The following is a 25080-nucleotide window of genomic DNA, read 5'->3' as shown; positions in this document are numbered from 1 at the left end:
GAATCTGCTGAAGTTGGCTATGGGTTCCTTCTTAGTGTGATCAGCTAAAGCTGGCTTCGTGTGTTTCTTCTTGTTTGGGTCTGCTGAAGCTTGCAGTGTGTTCCTTCCCATTGTAAAGGGTCAGACTGCTAACGTTTACAATTTTTTTCTGTTTATGTTATGACCAGCTAGTTTGTTCTGTCATCATCAATCTGCAACACAGTATACTGTATTTTAAATGATTTATCCTGTTAAACAGTGATGCATGGAACTAGATAGTTGGTTTGAAGTTCAATTCAGATAAAACTTATCAGTGCCTGATCTATATGGAAGTTTGATGCAATATATGAATGAGGAATAATTTTTTGGGGTGAATGTGTTAGTGGATGAAAATGAAATATTTTTTATCAAGAGAGGAAAAAGCCCCGGTCAATTATTTCCTTCTTTACAACATAAATATACATTATAAATATTTTTGTCCTGAAAAGAATAAGAATATTTCAATCAGAGATTGGATCATTTTACTTAATCTTTATCCAAACACAGGACGGCCAAACAGAGTGTTGACTTTTGCGTCAGTCATGAAGCCTGACAAATCAATCTCCGTTAACTGATAACCTCCACCGAGTCTGGTCATTATAGTATTAATTTCATCAAAATTGTACTGCACCGAAGTGCCTGAACCTGCTCCTCCAAAGGTAAATACGAAAAGAAACACAAGCTGATCATTTATGATGAAAAAGGATGGATTTCCACTATCACCGACAATCTTTGGTTCATAGTATTTATGTCTCGTGGAAGAAGAAATGGGTGTTGTCAAGGATACCATGGAGCCACTCATATAGCTTAAATCTTCCACTAATGCCTTCTCTTCAAAGTCAGTGCTCAGGACCGGAAGTCGGACCATTTCCTTGTGAGGATTAAGAACAGTGAAGTTACGCGGCAGAACTTTGGCAAAGGAGATGGAGGATGGCACGTCGTCGTCCAAGAGACCAACCACCATATCATGACCATAAAGAAAGTTCTGATGGACCGAGGTGTTTGTGTATAAGGCCCTCGTCTTTATCACCTTCCTATCTACCACGTTGTTGTGACGGTCCACAAAACGTAGTGTGCTGTTGACACGGATGCTGTAGTGCCTGGCCCAAACGGCATGTCGTGGGGATAATAATGTCCCTGCCTTACGAGTTTTCCCGTAGCTATTCCATGGGGATATTGGGGTCAAATCGATGTCATGTGCCCAGCAGAGTGGATTCCTTTGATAAATTCTGTGTGTATGATCCTGCTTCGAGAAAATCAGCTTCGATGCATTGGCACTTGTGCCTGCTGCTTCAGACCTCTTGAGCCTGTCGTCAACACCGTGGACAATGGATGCAAATAGGTTTGTCTCCTCTGTGGTGAGGGGACGAGGGATGGCTGATATGTACAGTGGATGGTCACAGTTCGGTCCCAGTTTAGTTAAATGGAATGATTCATTATGGAAAAACATCAGTCTGCAAAACTGTTCCTGAAGTTGGCAGCTGGGAAACAAAAAAAGTAGTTATTGTTTTTGTGATATACTCCAACTGCCCTTCACCACTAAACATCAACAGGGGTAATAAATGAAGGAAAAGAATGTTTGAGAATTGGTACAATTTTGTGGACCACCAAAAAATATACAATGAATATACTGTAATGTCGGATACATTCTTATGGAGTTCAATTTTTGTGGCTTTTCAAAAAAAAAAAAAAAAAAAAAATGAAAAATCACTTTTTCATGAATATTTAATTTTATAGATTAATATAGTCCAGTGCTCATAAAAACAATTAAAATAAATCCCCAAAAATTAATGTTTTCTTATTGTTATGGAATGAGGATGTCTGTTTTTACAAAGATTATCATCGTGGGCTTCTGATACAGTGAAGATGAAGGAATGTCTACCAAGATGTTACAGTGACCCACCTTCCATTATATACTCTACCCCGGCTGTCACAGTAGTATCGGTCCACACGAGAGCTCGCCTCGACAGGACAGTAGGTGTCTACTACATCTAAACAATCCTGTAGGCTGCCCCCGGCATCACCAAACACTGCAACAGATCATATACCAATGTCTCAGTAACAGGTGTCTGTATCAACAACAACGTCAATAACAGGTGTCTGTATAAATAACAACGTCAATAGCAAGTGTGTATAAACAACGTCACTAACAGGTGTTTGTATAAACCACAACGTCAATAACAGGTGTCTGTATAAACAACAACGTCAATAGCAGGTGTGTATAAACAACGTCACTAACAGGTGTTTGTATAAACCACAACGTCAATAACAGGTGTCTGTATAAACAACAACGTCAATAGCAGGTGTCTGTATAAACCACAGCAATAACAGGTGTTTGTATAAACCACAACGTCAATAACAGGTGTTTGTATAAACAACGTCAATAACAGGCGTCTGTATAAACAACGTTAATAACAGGTGTCTGTATAAACAACGTCAATAACAGGTGTCTGTATAAACAACAACGTCAATAAGGACAGATATTTTGAAACGCACTGAACAAGTGTATTAGTGGTTGTGTGTCGTTCTGCGACACCAAAAGTCAGTTCATATTTTGTCAAGTCACTGATGTCACAGGTAGTTGTTTCTGTAATAAACATTTATCACAGGCACTTAGTACAGTGTATAAACGGATATTGATAATGTCTAATGATACATCTCGCAATTCCAATGTTCACATTCAGAATTTGTCGTGAATAAACTGTATTATGGTATTCCATATCCAATCTTTTGGTTTTGGAATTCTGTCGACCCCCTTTGATCATGTGATATGTACCTTGGTGAATATTGTGACAGTTAAACTTACCACAAAGAAATACAGCTAGTATTGTATAGCTCAGATACATTGTACTGAATCCAAGCACAGAAAGTGACGATATCAGAACAACTCTTATCTGTACTTTAAAATGGGCACAAGTTGGTCTGCAAGGTCATTGCGGAATAGCAAACTAAAGTGAGCAGGAGCTCACAAAGATAAGCCCTGTTATTCCTGATCTGTTGAAGGGCTCCTATCTAGTATGCAAGCTCTTTATTTCAAATAGGGCTCCGACCTTGACCTTGTGATTATCACAGTTTACAAAATGTAATACCCGACATTACTTTGCTGTCTGATTTCGTTAGGATTCTTAAAATAGTGTATTTTGAAATGAATGGATTGAAACACCGCGTTTAAGATTTTTTCTTGTGGTCTATATAGAATACAAAAGCAGGATTTCAACACGTCGCCAACCAATTGTGCTTTTCCTGGCAAACCTGGGTTGTCACATTGAACAAAGCTCCCGAAAATAGTGTTCTTTTTGTCCCTGTATTTCTAATCGCTTTTAAGAATTCGGTCGTGTAAAGTCCGTTACGGTCTGCTGAATTTCGATACACACTTAAGGGTTTTGTGTAGGCTTGTCTTTAGTCTATGGTATTTATCTTTTTTTCGTTCTTTTCTTTGCATGAAGTTAATCTGTGTGCGTGGTTCCAGATAATGTGACATTATCCTCATATAAAATATGACGGCTTGCGTGGGCACCGTGAAGGGTAATACTCCCAAATTATGTGACATTCTCTTCATATAAAATATTACGGCTTTCGTGGGCACCGTGAAGGGTAATACTCCCAAATTATGCGACATTCTCTTCATATAAAATATTACGGCTTTTGTGGGCACCGTGAAGGGTAATACTCCCAAATAAAGTGACATTCTCCTCATATAAAATATGACGGCTTTCGTGGGCACCGTGAAGGGTAATACTCCCAAATTATGTGAAATTCTCCTGGTATAAAATATTGCGGCTTTTGTGGGTACTATTTAATAGTACTTTTTAGTGTCCCACAAGTCCATTCATTTTGGCTGGATATTGATGTAATATTCAGTGTTTTATTAACTATATTATGTATGTAGATCAAAATGTGACACCGTAATGAGATAAATAATTATTTTATTAACATCGGCTAGTGGAGAACAGGTGACGACAGGAAAATCTCATGTAAATTATACAGCCATACATATTTCATTTTTCATATTCGAAAGAAAAATGCAACACGTTTTTATTTCAAATCCCTACTTTTTCGTGACATCATGTAATATAACTGAAAATTTAAAAACAAGCATCTTTGGTATCACAGTATTTTGTAAAGATAAAAGCATCAATTTGAAATGTCAAATTAAAAACCAAGTGTCTTTCTCATAGATCACAGCATCCAAGCAAGAACTTAAAAATACTACTAAAACGAGACGTTAAAAAGTAAGAATAGGGTATTCACACTAAATGAACAAGATGAGATATTCCGTCAGTATAATTGATAACGCCTATTTGTCCATTAAGGAATCTTTCTTTGGTCTAACCGAAGTGAAAATCGGTATGACAATATTTCCCGTTTTCAGACCTATCAACGGTTTTTCGCTAGTAGCCAACTGGATAATCTTAACCCCATTTGTTGCCTTCAAGGACTTCATCAGCTTTACAATGCAAAAATATTTCTCCTGCTGATGTAACAGACCAGTCATGTGATAGATTTACATCATGTAATAGACCAGTCACGTGAAAGATTTACATCATGTAATAGACCAGTCACGTGAAAGATTTACATCATGTAATAGACCAGTCACGTGATAGATTTAAATCATGTAATAGACCAGTCACGTGATAGATTTACATCATGTAATAGACCAGTCACGTGATAGATTTATATCATGTAATAGACCAGTCATGAGATAGATTTAGATCATGTTGCTTGATTTGAAGTTTTGGAGTCTTCTTGTCTTATTCCTGCTGCTAGACCAAGGGAATTTGGAGGACGGTGAAGACATAAACCATAATTTTATGGGAACGTTATTTCTTATTGTGATTTTAGCCTGACAGTCTGTCTTCACACATCTCATATAACATTTTTAAAAATGATACTGGCCGTTTATTACAAAAAACGACATAAAATAAAAACATGTATACACACATACACACATACCACACTTAATACCTATCCATCACATACGGTCAAGATATATAAAGGGTCGGTACCAGGTAAAACTGGCAATATGTCCATAAACCGACCAAGTCACACTTAAAATTTCCTAGTAAAGTTGGAACCGTCCAATAGAAAATTATCTTCAAGGGGCATATCCAGTGTCAATCTACGTTTCTTGTCGTTACTGAGGATCACGAAGAGCCTTCCGTCTGAACTATACGAAGTTTTTACACGGTCCAGTTTGTACGCTTCCTGTAGTCCTAACTGATTGATGCGCGTGAAGTCCTCAAATATTACAAAACGAATGTTCTTAAGATTCCGAAGGGCGCGAATGATTTCATGTTTCTAACGTTTGTGCGTAAACTTCACAATTATATTCCTTGGGTTGTTTCCATTTACTTTACCGAGTCTGTGCGCAATGTCTATATCGCTCTCCCGAACTGGTACTGTCATGGTATCCCGAACGAAACCGACGACGGTCTGTACACATTCCTCTGAAGATTCTTTCTCTCCAAGGTCTTTCAATCCAACTATCCTCATCGAATTCTTGCGGCCCTGCTGCTCTAAGTCATTATATCTCCCCAGAATATCGTTCTGTCGGACCTTGGTATCGTCGGATAGTTCCTTAAGTTTCGTCACTGTCTGTCTTAAGTCCTCGTTTTCGTGTTCTTGCACTCGTTTTCCCAGTAGTTCTATGCGTTCAGCATGCTCGATCTGAATATCAATACGAAGCTTCTCGAGCTTTTGATCCAAAACCCTCTCCGTCACCACGGACTTCAGCATGGAAAAAAAATCATCTAGCCGTTCGTCTGTCGACTTTATTCCAACACCGCTGGTCCTGTTGCTGGAAACACTCTGCCCACGAAAGGGTTTATTTCCTTCCAGCATGGCGGAAAGTTTACATGTAAGGATCTCCAAATCGTCAAAATAGCAATAGCTGTAAGTCCGCTTACACAAAGGGCTCGTTCAGGTAAGTATGCGGTATAAGCACGGTTCGTGCCCTGAGCAGCACGACGATTTACCCAACGCCTTCCCAACGCTACCCAACGCCTTCCCAACGCTACCCAACGCCTCCCAACGCCAACCCAACGCTTTTTGTTTTACAAGTTTAAAACCCCCAAAACTGAATTTAAAGTACTCTGTACTCAAAGCAATCTGTGCTGGGGAAGGGGTAGTGTAATAGGTATAGATAGAACCTTTAACCTAAGGAAATGTTATGTCACTGCTTTGTCATACAAAAACCAGAAAGTTGTACACAGACAAAGAAACGAACATCCAATAATGTTGGGGCCAATGTTACTACACTGGGACGGGGAAATGTCCACCTATCATTACTTCTTCTCCCATCTCAGTGCTTTGCTAGGTAGTACTACAAAATTTGTAATAGGCAGTGACGAAGAAAAGGCCATGACTCAAACTTTGAAGTGTTGCTTCTAATCAGCCACTTTTCTGCTCTGTACAAAACACATCAAAGAAAATATTCAAAGACACTTAGAAAAGTCAGGTACACCACTGAAAGACCGCCAGATGATAATCGGTACCATTTTTGGCGAAGACGGCATTGTCTTCAGCAAAGATGATGTTGATTACATTCATCGGTCAGATGATTTGGAAACATATTTTGAAAAATATCCAGCATTCAGATCATATTGGACGAAATATTCAGAGGAAAAAAGAAAAACATGTTGTCAAACCAATTCAAACAAACGAAATTTCTCAACTTTGGACTAACAATAACGCAGAGTCTATAAACAACAGACTAAAGCAAGCAGCTGACTGGAAGCAACACAAGCTTCCGGAACCTGTAGAAAAGTATCAAAGATACAGATGTTAGACATCAGGCGCTCACTACACGGCACCGGAAATTTTAGGTTATGTCCGAGCACAAAGACATTCGAAGTCAACACCGGAGACTGGGGGAACAAAACACAAGAAGAAAAGCAAGCACTCATCTTCAAATTTCTTTCGGCAGACAAAAAAAACGAGAGACAAAATTTGTAAAGGCTTCTAAATCTACATTCACTTGTCCTGTTCCAAAACAAAACTGTGGAAAAAAACATGTCGGAGAAAACGTTAAAGAGCTGAAAAATCAAATTCAAACTGAAAAAAAAACCCATAAAACCCCAGTTACTTCGAATGCCATTGCCGTATTACCATTATTATTCCTTTCCTCTAGGTCTCTGTATATGTTACGTATTTCATTATAGACACTACAATATCAGTTTCCGTGTGTCGGAGCCATGTATATATATATATATATACATGGCTTGATATTCTATTATATATATGGTGATCTATATTGTACCTATACCCCATCGGTGTGGAGCCTGGTCAATCGTGCCGATGACTCGGTTGAAGTGGTAAGAGTTGATACAACCAACACAGAAGCAGAGTTTTCGGCACGATTGATCAGACCGTGTAATAACTGCACATCTACAATTACTGTTCCCATCATTTATGTTGTGTTACTTTTTAAAGACTCTTAAATATCAGTTAACGCATGTCGGAGCCATGTATATATATACGTATACCCTATAGTAATTGTAGTTTTGTGAGGTGTAAATAAATGGGACTCGCTCCCAAGTCCTGGGTACATGTTGGTTTTTTTTTATAACAAACGTCGTGTAGCTAATGCTTTCCATATATTAACTGTATTGTTTAATATCATTTTTCATTTTATCAAATATATTTATACAATAAACACAATTTGCTTTCTACTTGTTATATCAATTACATGATATTTTATGATACACTTAGTTTTTTTTTGGTGTACTGTAGTGATATTGTCTCACCATTCATTGTTATTATACATATATTTTATATTTTCTTCGTGTTTGTTATACTAAATTAATTCAAAGTGCAACGATTGATTTGTTTTATTCACGTTCTAGTATTCTATTTATGTTAGCCATGTTTTCTTTGAATGTTTACACATTTATGTACATGCAAATTTAAGTTCCCTACATTTGTTATATAATCATGATTTAATAAAAAAAAGCATCGTTTAAAATTGTTTAATTGATTAACTGGAAAATGTCCGGAGTCCTTCATCTACAGTTTTGAGGGTTTTAAACTTGTAAAACAATTAGCGTTGGGTAGGTGTTTGGTGGCGTTGGGTAAATCGTCGCGCCCGTGCTGAGTAGTGGTCAAGCGTGGCACTCAATCCATGTTCACAACAGTTTGTCACAAAACATGCATCTAAAGTCGAAAGTTCCACAAAATTTATCCACTAATCCAAAGATATTTCACAGGAGCGATGTAGCCGTCGACTGACCAGTACCACGCGACCTTGACCTCCCCCCGCGAAACGTCATTTCTGAATTTTCATTTTTGGGGAATCTTATGAAGTCATGAAACGTCATGGTGCGAAACAACTTTGTGGCGAAAAGTCTGACATTCCCAAGAACATGTATCGACATACAAGTAAATGACACGGAAAACATTAAATTTAACCTGCAACTGGCACTGCCATTGCCGAAATACACCTGCCACATATATTTTTGCTGTATTCGGCAGTGACGGAAAACAGCTGTTTCAGCACGTGCTTAGTTAACTTCGAAACAATTGTACTTTTAAATTAAGTTTAACGATAAAAAAACATGTTGAAATAAGTGATGTTATATGTTGTAACAGAGACGTGTGATATATACGTCTCTGGTTGTAATGAACAAGTTCATTTACGAAAGTTCATAAAACCGCTGTCATGTCCATTGAAGTATGGAATTATATATTTCTGCACGGAACAATTATTTTGGTGTACATGTATACGTCATAAGGGAAAATTCAGCCGGAAACGTCAACGTCAGGTAAACAAAATTGTTGATGTTTTGATGAACTGATTTTCAGTCAGTGTTGCAGGGTAAAAAAATAAGGGGCCAGTGTTTTAAAATAAATCTGTATTTTGGTTCGGTATAGAAGGACGAATGCCAAGAGGCTCGGCAGACGTACATTCATTCATTCATAACGGTCCGGAGCCGATGTTCAGACGATATAGTACAACGTACAAAACACAATTTCATTTAAAGTGTAAGTGTTTATAGATATTACTCATATAAAGTATGTCTCATTTTTGTCACATGTTTTGATATCCGGGAAAATCCGGGCTTTATTTAGTGTCACCCCTCCTTTTTTAAAAACACAATCGTGATCTTAAAAACGCTTAAGAACTAATTTGGAAACTTGTCATTGAAATGGTATGTAATGTTTTGGATAATAAATATCGTTAATTAATGTAAGATGAATAGTTTCACTATGTTCAATGAAGACAGAAAACTTTACAACGGTTTTAAAGTAAAATCAGTGGAATCGTAGCAATACAGTCAAGTGTCTCTTCATGTGATGTAAAACGCGACTAAAATTTCATTCGTAATTACATAAGTCCTTCCACGTTCACGAAGATCACATAGCCCCCTTTATTACACAATAGCCTAATCCTGACTGAAGTATTACCAGAGATACAAGTTATTTATCTTGTTTTGTTGATTTATTGACATAATGCTATCCGATGTCAAGAACAATAATACTACTACTTTCAGTTTAGCTTATGTAGGTGTACGAAATGACATCAACACCCATTAAGTAAGTGGAAAATTCAAAGAGGAAGTAGGCCGAGTAGTTACACCAATAGTACGACGTCTTTTATTTATCATATCCTGCTGGATTTTATAAATGATTGATAAATCTAGTTCTAATTTGATTGGAAATATTCATATATTGTGAAAATGTATTAACTATACTTTCGTTTTCAGTTTAGAAATGAGTTTGTAAATTTCCTTTTCAGAAAATGTCATATTCCTGAGGCATTCAACATTCCTATCTTAAACAGTGAAACAGTGTGAAGATTCCCATTGCATTACCACGATGGATAATTAATACCATATAGAGCATTATAGGTTGTGACAGAAGCCAGAAGTCTTCTTTCTGTTAATCAGAACTTTTTTATAGATATGTCATACAAAGTGAAGGAAAAGTTGATATACTTTGTGGATGATGGATAGGAGGAGATGATGGAAATTACTGACAACTTGGGACAACAGCTTGCTATTGCTTTGAGAAATGGAGACGTTGAAAAGGCAAAAGCTTGTGTAAAGAATTTATCACAAGCAAAGGTGAAATGTGAAATAGATTTAGATATCAAAAATGTGAATGACACTGCAAGAGAACAGGAAATAAGGTACCTTTTGAACTACAGTTTATGGTTATTTTATTACAAAGAGATAGTAAATTTAGTTTGAAGAAATTATTTTGCATTTGAGACAGATGGTTGATTTGGTGAATTGAAAGTGTATCAGCTTTTGTTTTGAAATCCATTGCTAAAAGTTCTGTTGATTAACTCTTTCTGTAATTACAGACTCGCAGACATATGACATATTTTAGTGTTAACAAAAGAATTTACAATTCTGTTTAAGTATGTACTAAGCTATGTAATTTGGAAGCAAACAAGGTGCTTGACAATGATTTATAAAATTATTTTTTTGTATAATATTGTAGTGTGATATCCATAAATGCTTCCAAATTTTAGATAATGATAATTTGACAAACAACACATCTTTTTAGTACTTAAGATATGTATATATCAGTGTTGTGAGAAAGATTGAAGTAATTATTTTTCAGTATTAAAGTTCACATAGAGGATCGTAATCAATCTGGAGATTTGGCTTTAACGCTGAAAGTAAAACTGAGTGATACCATTCAACTTCTGAAAGGAAAAGTAAGTACAGTAAATTGTTTATGTTAAAATGACTGTAAAATCCCAAATTTTCATGGAAGGTTTATTTTCTTTGATTTCATAGATACAGCCCTGAATTCATATATCCATGAAATCTTAAATATAAGTTGATTCTTTGAGTTATTTATATATTCCCATGAAATTCAATGTCCACAAAATAGTAATTTTTTGAAAAAACACAAAAATTGAGTCCCACGGAAATATATAATTTTGCTGTAGAAGAGGAATAGAGCTACCACTATTTCAGTCTTTGTCTGCTCCTAAACATTAGCAGGAAACTCCATGGAAAAAAGGTTCCAGCCTAATACAGCAACTCCACTGAACTATGTATCTTGAATGTTAGGGGAAATGGTATTATGAAACAACTTCACAGTGTTGTTAGATAGATGATTTTTTCAGTTTATGTTTTGCTGAACTGTTTTGCCAAATATTTGTCCTTTCTAGCCCTTTCTTAAAAAAACAGCTGGCAAAGTAAATAGTTATCCACCTACATTTATTATGTAAAGTTGATTTGTGAGAACTCCTTCTCATAACATTCATTTTTATCTTTTGTAACATTGTCCAGAATGTCAGTATAACCACTCATTCAATCATTTCATGAAAACAAAAGAAAACACAAATTAAACAAAAATAAACAAGATTTGATTTGGAGTTGACTTTCAAAGATTTTGACTTCAGTTTGGACAGAATGAATGTATTGTAAATAAAAAGGATGAGTGTAATTGGATATCAATTCTTACAATGTAAAATTCACTGACATTCATTGACAAAATAATGTTTTCTCAATAACTGATGTTTATTGACACACCCCCCACCCCTCCCCCGTCAAAAAAAAATAAAAAAACCTTCTCATTAAGATAAAAGGCTATACATTGAAAACTTCATTCTGATTGATCATGATATACATAATTGAAGCTCAAAAATAAATAAGAATAAACTGGTGAGAGTAATTAGCTTATAATGTACAAGCAGACCAGGTTTGACTAGACTGAAGGTTCCTAAGAATTAGAACTAGTCAAGCTTATGCCAAGCCATTGCATTTATGTACTCTATGCTGTAATACGCACAGGGTTGGAAGTGCAGGGTGGATGGAGTGATGGCAGTCTGTAATATTAACACTAAAAGTGCGGGGTGGGCTTATTGCAGGGCATTGCAACTGATATTTTGGATTGTAGTTGTTTGTAATTTTACTGAACAACATGCTAGATATATGTGGACTTATCTGCAGGAATCATTAGAGGCTGTTTAAACATTTTACATTTCAACTCTTCCTTAGATGATGCTTAAGTACCGATTTCCTATGGAGGTACAAAGGTGGGTGATAAACAAGCGGGTTGGGTCGGACCATGACACTCTGAGAAGACTAGGTGTCCGGGACGGTGACATTGTGCACTTGTATCTCATGTCAGCGAAGTCTGTTGGACTCCGCAAGGAGGAGTTTGACCAGAAATTGGAAACTGTTATCCTGAATCCAGGTAAACCTCGGTGATCATAAATCAGTGTTATAATTATTTTTAAATCCGCTGGTAATCAGGGCACAGGTGTTAATGAACTCTAAACTACAATAGGTCCTGTCATAACATTCTTCTTACCATCAAAGTTTTTGATTTATTTTATGCTCGACTATAAAACGAGGAGGCAAGTAGCTTTGCCCATGTCCATTTTGTCTCGTCCTGTAATTCACAGATTCAACGCTGAAACTAATTTTACATGGCGGTGGAAGCATTTATGTCTTACAAGAATTGTCTTTTAATTCATTGGTTTATGAAGAACAACAAAAGGTTCATGTTTTTTATTTGTGTTCATGAAGCTCTTAATCATTTACCTATCTATAGAATCAGCTGGATCCTGTTTCTAGAATATAGAAATCACAAATAGATATTTCAAACAAAGGGAATAGAAGATGCTATAAGGATTAAGCTTAACTATTCTTTACCAAGCTCTGAGGTTGGTACATTTGAAAAGTCTGTATCATTCTTACAAAGGGTATGGACAGTACCGAGAGAGAGAGAGAGTCATTACAAGTTTGATAATAAGGTTTTTTACAGCCATTGTAATGAGGAGTCCCTACACTGAATCTGTGGTTTCATGGTGAGCTGAAGTAAGGAATCAAATTACAAACCTCTTTCAAATTTGTCCAGTCTCTAGATCCAACATATCTGAGAGACCAAAATTATAAAACTGAATTCTTTAGAGACATGGACCATTCTGGGATATTCCAGACAAGTTGCGAAATTCTGTACCTTTTAAGAACACTTTCTAAAAACTTTTCAAAGTATTGTTAGCATCTAAGTATCTTTCCTGTTGTTATTTTGGACCGACAAACAGAAGGAAATACTCTCGGTCAATTCAAAATTAATTTGTACGTTCATCACCTGATGGTTTTGAAAATTAAACTATCTGTGTTATATTTGATCCGAGCAGAAGCAACGAGTGAGTAAATCCAGTTTAATTTATCTAGGACATATGTCATACATACTACTTATATCTACTGCAAAGATTTACTGAAATGCATGAAAAATTGCTTTGCGCCGGCAACAATTCATTTGGATCTTTTGTTTTATGAGACGATTTTGATCCCCACTGAATAACTACAGCATTGCTGAGCATCAGGAGATAAACACAATCATAACTGATAATTCATCCTGAGGTCTGGTCCCACCCCTCTTGTTTACATTTATCTCAAGTCTTGTTTACATTTATCTCAAAACTGTTGTGTACGTTAATCTCAAGACTTTTTTCCTTTTAGCTCCAGACTGTTACTTACATTATCTTCAAAACTGTTGTGTACATTAATCTCAAGACTTTTTTCCTTTTAGCTCCAGACTGTTACTTACATTATCTTCAAAACTGTTGTGTACATTAATCTCAAGACTTTTTTCCTTTTAGCTCAAGACTGTTACTTACATTATCTTCAAAATTGTTGTGTACATTAATCTCAAGACTTTTTTCCTTTTAGCTCAAGACTGTTACTTACATTATCTTCAAAATTGTTGTGTACATTAATCTCAAGACTTTTTTCCTTTTAGCTCAAGACTGTTACTTACATTATCTTCAAAACTGTTGTGTACATTAATCTCAAGACTTTTTTCCTTTTAGCTCAAGACTGTTACTTACATTATCTTCAAAACTGTTGTGTACATTAATCTCAAGACTTTTTTCCTTTTAGCTCAAGACTTAATTACATTATCTTCTAAACTGTTGTGTACGTTAATCTCAAGACTTTTTTCCTTTTAGCTCAAGACTGTTACTTACATTATCTTCAAAATTGTTGTGTACATTAATCTCAAGACTGTTTTCCTTTTAGCTCAAGACTGTTAATTACATTATCTTCTAAACTGTTGTGTACGTTAATCTCAAGACTTTTTTCCCTTTAGCTCAAGGCTGTTATTTACCTTAATCCCAAAAATGATATTTTGAATCCAGTCTTAATGACTTGTGTAAGATGTTTAAAACTAAAATATTTACTTAAAACAGCTATGATGATCCAGATTTGATTTTCTCTATTCTGACATACTTTTTCATGTTTTTTTTTTTTTATCATTAATTATTTCTTTTCAGATATACAATATGTTCATACTGTAATTTTTCACACAGATGGCACTCCTCCCACTCCAGAAACTCCCATGTCTTGTGTGTCAACGCGTGGATTACCTCCCAGTCGACAAAGGTCAAATCTGAGCCAGGCAAGCGATAGGTCGTCTCTCAACCAATCACAATTAAACCTGAGTGAGGACCTTTCTGGGTTACTGAGGGCACAGGAAGATCAAGGGTCACCATCATTGTCAGGTCAAGGGTCACCATCGTTGTCAGGTCAGATGCCAAGGTCAGGTCAGCCTCAACCTGATGTGTATGAACCTGTCATGGAGCCTGCTTCTACCCAACGGGAAGGATTAGAGGTAAAATACATTCTACATTGGTGACATGGTGAACTGTTAGTGTTGTTTACATTCCATCTACTCTTGATTATTTTGTTGCTAATTCTGAAGACTCAGTTGAGAGGTCTTTCTGAAATTTCACATAGAGATACATATCATCCTATGATCTGTATTTGTGTCAATATGTAAATTTTGAGATTGATTGATTCAGAATTTGATTAATGATCTTTACTGCTCTTTTTCGGAATTTACCTTAAAGTTCTAAATGCATTCTTGTTGATGTATTTTTGATGTATCATTAATTTTGAGACTAACCGAAAGAAAGAAATAAATGCCATGTGCAGCTATCTGTGAATGTTGAAGTTTGTGAGGGCTTTTGTCCAGAAGTGAGTTATCTTTCTCAGATTTCACATAATGATATTGAAAGATCATTAAATGTGCTTGTTTAATTTTGAGATTGACACTGTTAAAAAATATGACAGGCAGATAGTATAAACAAGAGGCCAATTGGCCAGTATAAACAAGAGGCCAATTGGCCATAATGGTCATCTGACAATGAAATCATTTATTTCAGACATTATTACCGTTTCAGACAAAATGGTTGAAATCATTGATGCACATAGAAATACTAGCATTGGAAAGCCAAAATTTCATCAGTCAGATGAACTTTCTGAATTTAAGAATGATTTCCCAAATGATGTATCAGACCAAATGAATTGAATCAGGAAGAGTAAGGGTGAAAGCAAAATTTTAGCCAAATTTCTTATTTGGAGCTTCTCCTTGAGTCCCAGAGGCTGAATCATTTTTTGTGTAGCTTGCCTGCCCAAATTGACATATAGGTATTACTATGTCAGCGGTGTTAGTGTCGTCCGCGTTGCCGTCTGCACAAAGATTGTTTTCGTGATAAATTGAGTTCACTGTGGCCAATCAAGTTCAAACTAAATAATGCCTAAAGTCTTTGCTTTCGATTGCTTTTCAGGTCTGAAGGTTGAAGGTCAAGGTCAATATTACTATAAATAGGAAATTATTTTTTCGCCTGACAACTTCAATGCACTTTAGCCAATCTACCTCAAACTACATAAAGTGCATTCTTATAAAAAGTGCTTGCTTGAGATTGCTTTTCAGGTCCAAAGTTCAAAGGTGAAGGTCACTGTTACTATAAATAGGAAATTGTTTTTTTCATGATAACTTCAGTTCCCTTTGGCCGGTCAACATCCAACTTCATACAGTGCTTCCTTACCAAAAATGCTTCCATGAGAGTTCTGTTGAGGTTTGATGGTTTTGTAAATACCCCCTTAAGGAAATAAAGATCAAACCCTCAAAATGTTTTTTGTAAACATAACACTATATGTAGTTTCAAAACAGTGTTTGGCCAGTATTTGGAGATATCTATGAAAATATTTTTTTTTTTTTAATTTAAGGAGAACATATGCTTTTTCAAATTCTTTACTGTATGTCACAGAAACTGTTAGTTAACACAATGTACTGCAAATTAGATTGATTTCCTTGATTTTACATCCGTTTTAACATGTATAGCAAATGCTCATCTTCACGTTACTAATATTGATACACTGTACATCGAAGTTATTGCAAATTAACATTTTCATATCTTTAAAAGATCAGAATTAAAATAAAAATATTATGTTGAATTAGTAAGGAAAATCAATCCTTGGGATTCAGTTCTCTTCAACACTATTGATCAAATCTACAAGTTTACTAATCTCATCTCGATCAAATGGACAAATTATATATATGGAATAAATACAATGGCTTTTGTTCCGTAAAACTTTTCTCCAGAAACCTTGCTGGACAGGCAACATATCCCCTTCTGTGGAATTCTCGTCTGAATTAAAAAGGTTGCATTTTCCTAATGACATTTCAGGAACAGTTGGTTGTAGTAGGTTGAGGCATTATGGAAGAATGGGGTTATAAAGCGAAATTTTAGCTAAATTTCTATTTTTGGACCTTGCCTCCCAGTCCCGAATGGTCAAATCCATTTCCTAAAGTTAAGAACCATGGGTATTGATTATATAAATGTATATATATATAGATACTAGTATATTCAACCTTTAACCTTTATAATTTTCGTGATCATTATACGAAAGTAATCATAGTCTCTAGCACGTGTAGTGATAGGATGTTATGTCCTTCAAACACAACCTCATTACATCACACACTGGGCTTGAATGTCATATGTTTTAAAATGCCACAACAAAATAGTCTGTTAGAAATATGGAACTGATGCCAGTATTAGTAAAATTTTTCTTAACAGAAGCTTGATGGAATACATGTTAGAATCCTTTTTATAAGGATACTGTGGTGTCCGGCATCTGTTGTCTGTCAACTTTTTTTACAAATCGTTACTAGTCATGAACAACTGAGGGGATTTTCACCAAACTTGATCAGAAGCATCCTTAGGGGAATGGGAACATATTTTTTGTAAACGATGTGTTCCAGCCCTCAAGGGCCTGAAGGGGTGGAGCCCCAAAAGGGGAATTTTGCTAGTTCTTTAAAATCCTACTCCTCCTGCAAGAATGATTGGATTTTGTCCTAATTTGGTCAGAAGCATCTTTTGATGAAATGAAATCAATTTTGTTGGAACGGTGGATATCGGGGCCCCCTGGTACAGAAAGGGTGTGGCTCAATATGGGAAATAGACCAAATTCTTTAATCCTACTCCTCTTGTAGGAATGATTGGATTTTGTCCGAATTTGGTCTGAATCATGTTTCGATGAGAGGAATCAATTTTGTATAAACAATGGGTCATGTTCCCCTGGGGCGGGGACTAATAGGGAAAGTAGAACAAATTCTATAAAATCCTACTCCTCCTGTAGGAATGCTTGGATTTTGCTGAAATTTAGTCAGAAGCATCTTTGGTCCATTGGAAATCAATTTTGTATAAATGGTGGATCTCGGCCCCCTGGGGCAGGAGAGGCGGGGCTCAATATGGGAAATCCAACAAATTCTTTAAAATCTTACTCCTGTATTCCTCGCCCCATTTTAAGGGATTCAGTTTCATGGTACTATCTTTAAAACACCCCTAAACCATATATAACAATGCCTTTGGTGTGGCCCCACCCCTCTGGACTTATTTTTTGGTTGATATCTTTGAAACCGTAGAAATCCCCAATCCATATTTATATATATATAGAATTGCTTGGCACTCAGAGATAAATAATTTTTTAGGTAAGAATTCACCCTTGGGTGTGGCACACCCAAAGGGACATAATTTCTGGTCATAATTTTCATGTAGTTGAGTCACTAACTCAATAACTCTTCCTGGGAATCAAAAAAGAAATGCTGCCGTGATGTAAGTATTTCTCCATTGATCCTGCTCCCTCAGAGAGGTCAAGTGATTGAACTTTAATGTGGAAATTCATTTGAAACTCGATGTCTCAATATCGCTTGAGTCGAAATTCCCTTTTGAGTCAAAATAATTTTCAAGTCCTGATTTTTTCCCTTCTTTAACTTTGTGACTTTAGTATGGATGACTCAAATTTTATGGATAGGAAAAATCGGTATTGGCACATCTTCTGATGGAATTGGTCATTACATACACAGAGTAGTAAGTCACTGGTGTGTAACACATGGCTAATTACAGTGTATCGGTGGTCCATCGTACGCACAACATTTGGGCTCTGGTGATCAATTACCAGTTTAATTATCTAATTATAGATTGGCTTCTTAATCAGTGTCACCACCCTGTAGTGATGACTTACCTGTACATTAAAAAAGTAGTGTGTGTGCACAAAACATGAAGATGAGTTAGAGTCGAAATTCAGATCAGTCGAAATATTTTCCACAGTCCCTTGAATTTTGAGATTATGAGTTTTGACTGTATTTGAAATACCCAACATACAGGCATGTATAACATTGCTGGGCTTTAACATCCAGGTGAGCGATACAGGCTCTGGGGGCCTCTTGTTTAACAAATAATGTATGATAAGATGTAAAATGTTGAAAATTTGTTTGTTGTTGTTGTTGCTTTATCAGAAAGACGGAAACAATAGACTGTTCCATGATGGTAGTTACTTAGCAGACAAACTCAATGTTTTCAATATGTTTTTGTAATCAGTAAAAACGAAACTGTATTTCAATGAAGAAAAATCTCAGACTTTGCCATTGATTCAGTTTTCCCTGATAACTTAAACAAAATAGAAAATTTATCTTCTGATATCTTTGTTAATAACCAAGCTTAGATGACAGCTTTCATAGGATTATTTCATTGAATTAATTTTGAATTCATGTTTGTTTTCTGCTGGTGCAGTCAAGCTTACTTATTTTCAGTTTTTTTCTGTTGAAAAAAAATCTTTTAATTTTAAGAGCTCTTTTTAAGGGTAAAAGCAGCTAGTTAACCAGTTGGACTTTGCAGTTTGTTTTTCATATTTATTTTGTTTATTGGTAAGTTTTTTTACTCAATACACAAACGATCAGAAGAATTGATTTATGTTTTTAAGGATGGCAGATGGAGTTGTCCACAATGTACCTTTTTTAATGAGCAAGGAAAATCTACCTGTGCCATGTGTGCCAGTGCTCGCCCAGATTCTTACCAGATCCCAAACCTAGGACGACCAGAGGTCAACCGCTCCATTGGTAATGAGGTAAGCTGTTACAGTCTGAAGGTAATGAGGTAAGTTGTGTGTTACAGTCTATAGGTAATGAGGTAAGCTGTTACAGTCTATAGGTAATGAGGTAAGTTGTGTGTTACAGTCTGTAGGTAATGAGGTAAGCTGTTACAGTCTATAGGTAATGAGGTAAGCTGTTACAGTCTATAGGTAATGAGGTAAGCTGTGTGTTACAGTCTATAGGTAATGAGGTAAGCTGTGTGTTACAGTCTATAGGTAATGAGGTAAGCAGTTACAGTCTATAGGTAATGAGGTAAGCTGTGTGTTACAGTCTATAGGTAATGAGGTAAGCTGTGTGTTACAGTCTATAGGTAATGAGGTAAGCTGTTACAGTCTATAGGTAATGAGGTAAGTTGTGTGTTACAGTCTGTAGGTAATGAGGTAAGCTGTTACAGTCTGGAGGTAATGGTAATGAATGAGGTAAGCTGTGTGTTAAGCTATAGGTTACAGTGTTACAGTCTGTAGGTAATGAGTAATGAGGTAATGCTGTGTGTTAATGAGGTAAGCTGTTACAGTCTGTAGGTAATGAGGTAAGCTGTGTGTTACAGTCTATAGGTAATGAGGTAAGCTGTGTGTTACAGTCTAGGTAATGCGGTAAGCTGTTACAGTCTGTAGGTAATGAGGTAAGCTGTTACAGTCTGTAGGTAATGAGGTAAGCTGTTACAGTCTATAGGTAATGAGGTAAGCTGTTACAGTCTGTAGGTAATGAGGTAAGCTGTTACAGTCTATAGGTAATGAGGTAAGCTGTTACAGTCTATAGGTAATGAGGTAAGCTGTTACAGTCTATAGGTAATGAGGTAAGCTTTGACTAATTAGCTACTTTATATGCCATGTTTGGAAATAAGTGCAGATAACTTAACATTGAATTAGACACAAAGTAAGGAGTGGGCTTATTACAGGAAGAGAGTACATGGTATTTAAAAAGCTTTATTAAGCTCACATGGCCTGAAGAAATAAGTCAGTTTTCCTTCAGCTGTTGTCTGTTATCCTTTGTCTGTTGTCTGATACTTTTTTCTACAAAATGCTGCTAGTCATGAACAATTAATGGGATTTGGACCAAATTTGGTCAAAAGAATCGTAAGGGGAAGTAGAACAAAATCCGACCTGTGGGAATGAATGGATAATGCCCAAATTTAGTCTGAAGTATTCTTGGATGGCTGAAGCAGAATCAGTTGTGTATTAACAGTGGATTCTGGCCCTCTGGGGTGGGAGGGGTATGTCCAATTAAGGAAATAGAGCAAATTCCTTAAAATCCTACTTCTCCATTAGGATTGATTAGATCACCCAAATTTGGTCAGTTTTTATCAGGTGAAGGAGAACAAATTTGTGTAAGGATTGGTTTTCAATTCCAAGGGGCCTTAGGGATGGGGCCTAAAAGGGGAAATTCTTTAAAATCTTACTCCTTCTATAAGAATAAATGATCTGAAGTATTCTTTGGTTAAGGGGACTAAGTACTGTATAAACAGTGCAGCCTGACCTCACTAGGGTGGCAGGGAAGGGCCCAGTTGGGGAAATTTATGTTCTTAAAAATCCATCTTCCAAACAGGGATATTGTTTGAAGTTTGGTCTGAAGCAATTTTTATAAATAGTGAATCTGACCTCAGTTTGACCACATGGGCGGAACCCAATATGGAAATTAAATCAGAATTTTTTTGTCATATTTGAAAGTTTTTATTAATTGACTGAATAGCTGAATTAGCATGATGAGTGTTGCAGGCCCCTTGGGCCTATTGCTTTCTGTATATATGTCCTTTTGCTATGTTTTGCTTGCTGTTATATTTCACACAGCCAGTCACTTCTGTTAGAATGCCATTTAAAAGTTTATATTAGTCCTGAATGTGTGAATTTAAATGAAATCTTAATCTTACTGTGGGTTTAGGATAGAGAGATTAGGAGACATAAATTCTTGTGTATTTTGCATTTGGCCTTAAAATTACCATACCAAAAAAGCAGGGACAGGTGAGACATGAAATTATTTGTAATTTCTGTTTGTGTCCTATGTAACAGACTGTTGATGGAGAAAATGTACTGACAAACTTGCCAATGACTGGAGTACACAAAAATTTAGCGATCCTGCTGAAGAGGAAAACCCCCAATGTGGATCTGATAGGCTGGATGAAGGTCTGTTTTTAACCACTAAGAGAGGATTTTGAAATTCAAAATAATTTTATCATAGATTCATCAAATTGTTTGAAGTAAAATGAATTCCTCTACCTAAGCTATAATATTTTTTACCAGAATTTTTGTGATTAAAATGGGTTTTGGGAATTTTAGTTAATGGAAAACAAGAATCAGGAGAAAAAAAAAAGAATTCTGAAGTTATAACAGAGGAATAAGTGTCAGATTTTTTTGTCACTCAGGATGGATACAGAAAAAATTACCTGTAGTAACATTGTTACCCATTATAGATAGGTACCTGTTACATAAAGGTTACCTGTTGTAACATCATTACCTGTTACATAAAGGTTACCTGTTGTGACATCGTTACCTGTTACATAAAGGTTACCTGTTGTAACATCGTTACCTGTTACATAAAGGTTACCTGTTACATAAAGGTTACCTGCTGTGACATCGTTACCTGTTACATAAAGGTTACCTGTTGTGACATCGTTACCTGTTACATAAAGGTTACCTGTTGTGACATCGTTACCTGTTACATAAAGGTTACCTGTTGTGACATCGTTACCTGTTACATAAAGGTTACCTGTTGTAACATCGTTACCTGTTACATAAAGGTTACCTGTTACATAAAGGTTACCTGCTGTGACATCGTTACCTGTTACATAAAGGTTACCTGTTGTGACATCGTTACCTGTTACATAAAGGTTACCTGTTGTGACATCGTTACCTGTTACATAAAGGTTACCTGTTGTGACATCGTTACTTGTACTAGATAAGCTACTAGTAATGATAAAATTATGAACACTTGTATACAAGATAAAATGTATTCACCATGTAACTTGTTTTGATAAACAGATGGCGTACACCCCAGCATTGATGAAAAGTAAAGATTTTATCAGGACTGTAGTGACATGTGTGTGTGAAGATGCGATCAATAGTAAGTCTGTTTGTAAGCTGTTATATACTACACATACATTACGGTATACCACAGTAAGATTATCTGCACTGAAATTCACCTAAATTGAAGAAAATGAAAAAGGCGTTTGTGTTTTTTTTTTCTGTATTATTCCAGTTAATGGGTTGCCATGTTTCAAATTCTTTGCACCAGTTTCATTCTTTTGGGGATATATTATCATACAGTGTGGCATTTCCATATCAGTCCGGGCTATCAATAATCATTATGTCCCAGACTTAGGTAAGATGAAGGTGATAGGGGTGGATTGTTATGTGATAACTGTATAGAATATCTCAATAACCCATTCAGTTCATATTCACTCCATAGCATCACCCCACCAAAGTCTACACCTGATACAATTAGGTGGTCGGTGGTCAAGATTAAAGGTCAAAGTTCACCTTGACCATTTCTTTAATAAAAAAATTGTCTTCAAGGTATTTCGTGAAGCCCTGGACAGTTTTACTTCATATTCACATTATAGCATCACCCCACTAAGGTCTACATCTGATTTTAGTGGTCATTGGTAAAGGTTAAAGGTCAATGGTAAAGGGTAAAGGTCAATGGTCACCCTTGACTCCTTTTGAAATAAAGATTTTGTGTACAAGAAACCTCATAAAAATTTCTTAGCAGTTATAGTTCATATTCACATGTACAACATATCACTCCACTATCAAGTTGTACTGCAGAATAGATTTTGGTTATTGGTCGAAGTTAAAGGTCAAAGGTCATTTATGATCTCTTTAGAAATGAAAAGCTTGTATACGAGATATTTGCATGAGCCCTTTGATAGATTAGTACCTCGATAGATTTAGATCAGAAGGAAATGTGAGGGATGAGGATATATCTTTGTGAGCCCCTGCTCACTTCGTTTTGAATGACATTCTTGATTTAATCATAAAATGAGAATGGACAATATTTTGTGGTTAAGCTGCCGCAAGTTATTTTCATTCTGTAATCAAATGTTGTGACAAGGTCATAGTTGTCAATTAAGGTAAATCTTCAAACCACTTATTCTCAATTACTGAAAGGCCTAGGGAGTTTGTATTATGCTGGGCCATCAAGTTAATTCAATTGAATGATCTTGACCCACTTTCAAGGTCACTGTGATCAATTGTGTTAAAATCTTCAAATCATAACCCCTATTTTTCTCAATAACCAATTTTATTAATATTGAGTCTGAGGCATGCTAGGTTATGGAGTTTATCAAAACAAATGACCTCTAAATTTATCAAGGTTAAAAGAGTCAAACATAGTTAAATAATTGAAACAACTTCTTTTCAATAACTGAGAGGGCCAGGGTCTTGGTATCTGATCAGTTTCATGTTGGCATGTAGTGTGCTGTGTTTTTTGAGAATGGCATTGTACAAGAGAAATATCAGGGGTAGATGATATCATATGTATGGCTTCATGGCTTGAGACTTTAAATACTCTGGGTTTTTTTTCAAGGAAAAGGTGCAATATTCTCTCAGTGTACCAACAAGATGTTTTATTGACAATCATTTAATAGTCTATATTTTCAGAGGTACCGTAAGTGTGGCATTCTTCATGGACCAAGACAAGATCTCTAGCCATGTTTTATCATTGAATGCTCTATATTTTCAGAGCTAGGCACAATATTTGTTGTGGACCAGCACAAGATCATTGACCGTGAGGTGTTACTGATGGAGGTGTTAGACAACCAGGAGTCTAGAATGGTGGAAGCTTTAATTGCCTTGCAGAATCTTTACCACAAACTACAATACCCAGAAGGTATCGCCAGTGTCTCTATGTATCTTTACTGTATTTATCCTGTAATAAGCCTGGAGGTCGTGACTTTCTCTGAAAAAATCAAGGAATGGGCTTATTAATTTGTCAAGGCTTTGTTGTTCTAGAGACTATAGATTGTTCTGGTATTTTTGAGAATACAAGTCAGTAGTCTAGTTCTGAAGTTCTAGAGGCTACATCAACATGAGTGTCCATGCAATTTGTCTATTACTTTCCATCGTTTAATTACATTGTAATAACAGTCCTTGTTGATTATTGATTAAAATTGTGTTTCCTTTCACAGGAATTCTGCCTCGGCTGTTTGAAGTGATGTTTAACGACGGAATTATTTCACTGGCGGCATTTAAGACGTGGGAGCGGCGTTATGATGATTCCCAATCTAAAATAAAGGCTCTGTATGACACTCAAACATTTCTAAATGACATACATGCTGACACTGAGATTGAATTTGACTGAACATTTTGAACTGTTAGTTTACACAATAAATATGCATCACAGTAACAGATTAAAATCTTTGTTTTTCATCAGTCTGCTATATCCTCTTAAGGTGAAGTTCCTAGGTGTTTGGTTGGATCCCTACATCGGGCATGCTTTATCTCTCAGGCAGCTCAAATTAAAGTTGATCCGGTAATGTTTCCGTGTCCTTGGGTAAGACACTTGGATAGCATGTGATGGGCCCCTGGCATGATGTTCAGTGAGGTAGCCACTAGCTACTACAAGAAGACCTTGCCTCAAAAGATGATAAACCCATCAAGTGACTGCAGTTGATCTCCATTTTGCTGATCATGGCGTGGATCGTGTCACAATGAATACTATCTTCAGTCATCATCTCTGCACCCCTCGGACATGTTATGGCAAAATTGAATATTCTATATGCGACACCTAGTGGACAAGACGAAAAGACTAATTTAAAATTTCAATGTACATCAAACGAATCTCGAGGTCGCAAAACAGTATATTGTAATGGCTTTGTAGGTGTCGCTCCTTTGTAATTTTAAAAATGAGCATATTAGCCTGTGATTGGTCATTCTTTTTCTC

General features: G+C 36.1%; 2 protein-coding genes across 2 annotated transcripts; one reads left to right on the top strand and one right to left on the bottom strand.

Moving 5' to 3' along the window:
• Positions 1 to 511: 511 nt before the first annotated feature.
• Positions 512 to 2864, bottom strand: LOC132560009 (uncharacterized). The gene is made up of 3 exons (XM_060224665.1): positions 2825 to 2864; positions 1922 to 2048; positions 512 to 1499 (listed from the first exon to the last, which is right to left on the bottom strand). Exons 1-3 carry the CDS (start codon positions 2862 to 2864, stop codon positions 512 to 514), a joined length of 1155 nt encoding a protein of 384 aa, XP_060080648.1.
• Positions 2865 to 9119: 6255 nt separating this feature from the next.
• LOC132560013 (ranBP-type and C3HC4-type zinc finger-containing protein 1-like) lies at positions 9120 to 24543 on the top strand. Its single transcript, XM_060224670.1, has 10 exons — positions 9120 to 9164; positions 9752 to 10144; positions 10585 to 10681; positions 11976 to 12174; positions 14297 to 14598; positions 19035 to 19178; positions 21210 to 21323; positions 22179 to 22260; positions 23881 to 24027; positions 24326 to 24543. Exons 2-10 carry the CDS (start codon positions 9975 to 9977, stop codon positions 24496 to 24498), a joined length of 1428 nt encoding a protein of 475 aa, XP_060080653.1. The 5' UTR covers positions 9120 to 9164; positions 9752 to 9974; the 3' UTR covers positions 24499 to 24543.
• Positions 24544 to 25080: the final 537 nt, after the last annotated feature.

Source organism: Ylistrum balloti, unplaced genomic scaffold (genome assembly GCF_031769215.1).
Source record: "Ylistrum balloti isolate Yb309-2 unplaced genomic scaffold, AGI_CSIRO_Ybal_v1 Utg371002, whole genome shotgun sequence".
Lineage (NCBI taxonomy): Eukaryota > Metazoa > Mollusca > Bivalvia > Pectinida > Pectinidae > Ylistrum > Ylistrum balloti.
The sequence above is the reverse complement of the archived record's forward strand: the minus strand, read 5'-3'. Positions and strand labels throughout refer to the sequence as shown.

What these genes read in the sequence shown, in the direction of transcription:
- LOC132560009 (XM_060224665.1), bottom strand. Translation starts at nt 2,864, where the DNA reads ATGTATCTGAGCTATACAATACTAGCTGTATTTCTTTGTG. An exon ending in ACTAGCTGTATTTCTTTGTG is followed by an intron (nt 2,049 to 2,824) that starts GTAAGTTTAACT and finishes GATCTGTTGCAG; the next exon opens with TGTTTGGTGATGCCGGGGGC. An exon ending in GGTAGAGTATATAATGGAAG is followed by an intron (nt 1,500 to 1,921) that starts GTGGGTCACTGT and finishes TTTGTTTCCCAG; the next exon opens with CTGCCAACTTCAGGAACAGT.
- LOC132560013 (XM_060224670.1), top strand. Translation starts at nt 9,975, where the DNA reads ATGATGGAAATTACTGACAACTTGGGACAACAGCTTGCTATTGCTTTG. An exon ending in TTCAACTTCTGAAAGGAAAA is followed by an intron (nt 10,682 to 11,975) that starts GTAAGTACAGTA and finishes ACTCTTCCTTAG; the next exon opens with ATGATGCTTAAGTACCGATT. An exon ending in CAAACTACAATACCCAGAAG is followed by an intron (nt 24,028 to 24,325) that starts GTATCGCCAGTG and finishes TTCCTTTCACAG; the next exon opens with GAATTCTGCCTCGGCTGTTT.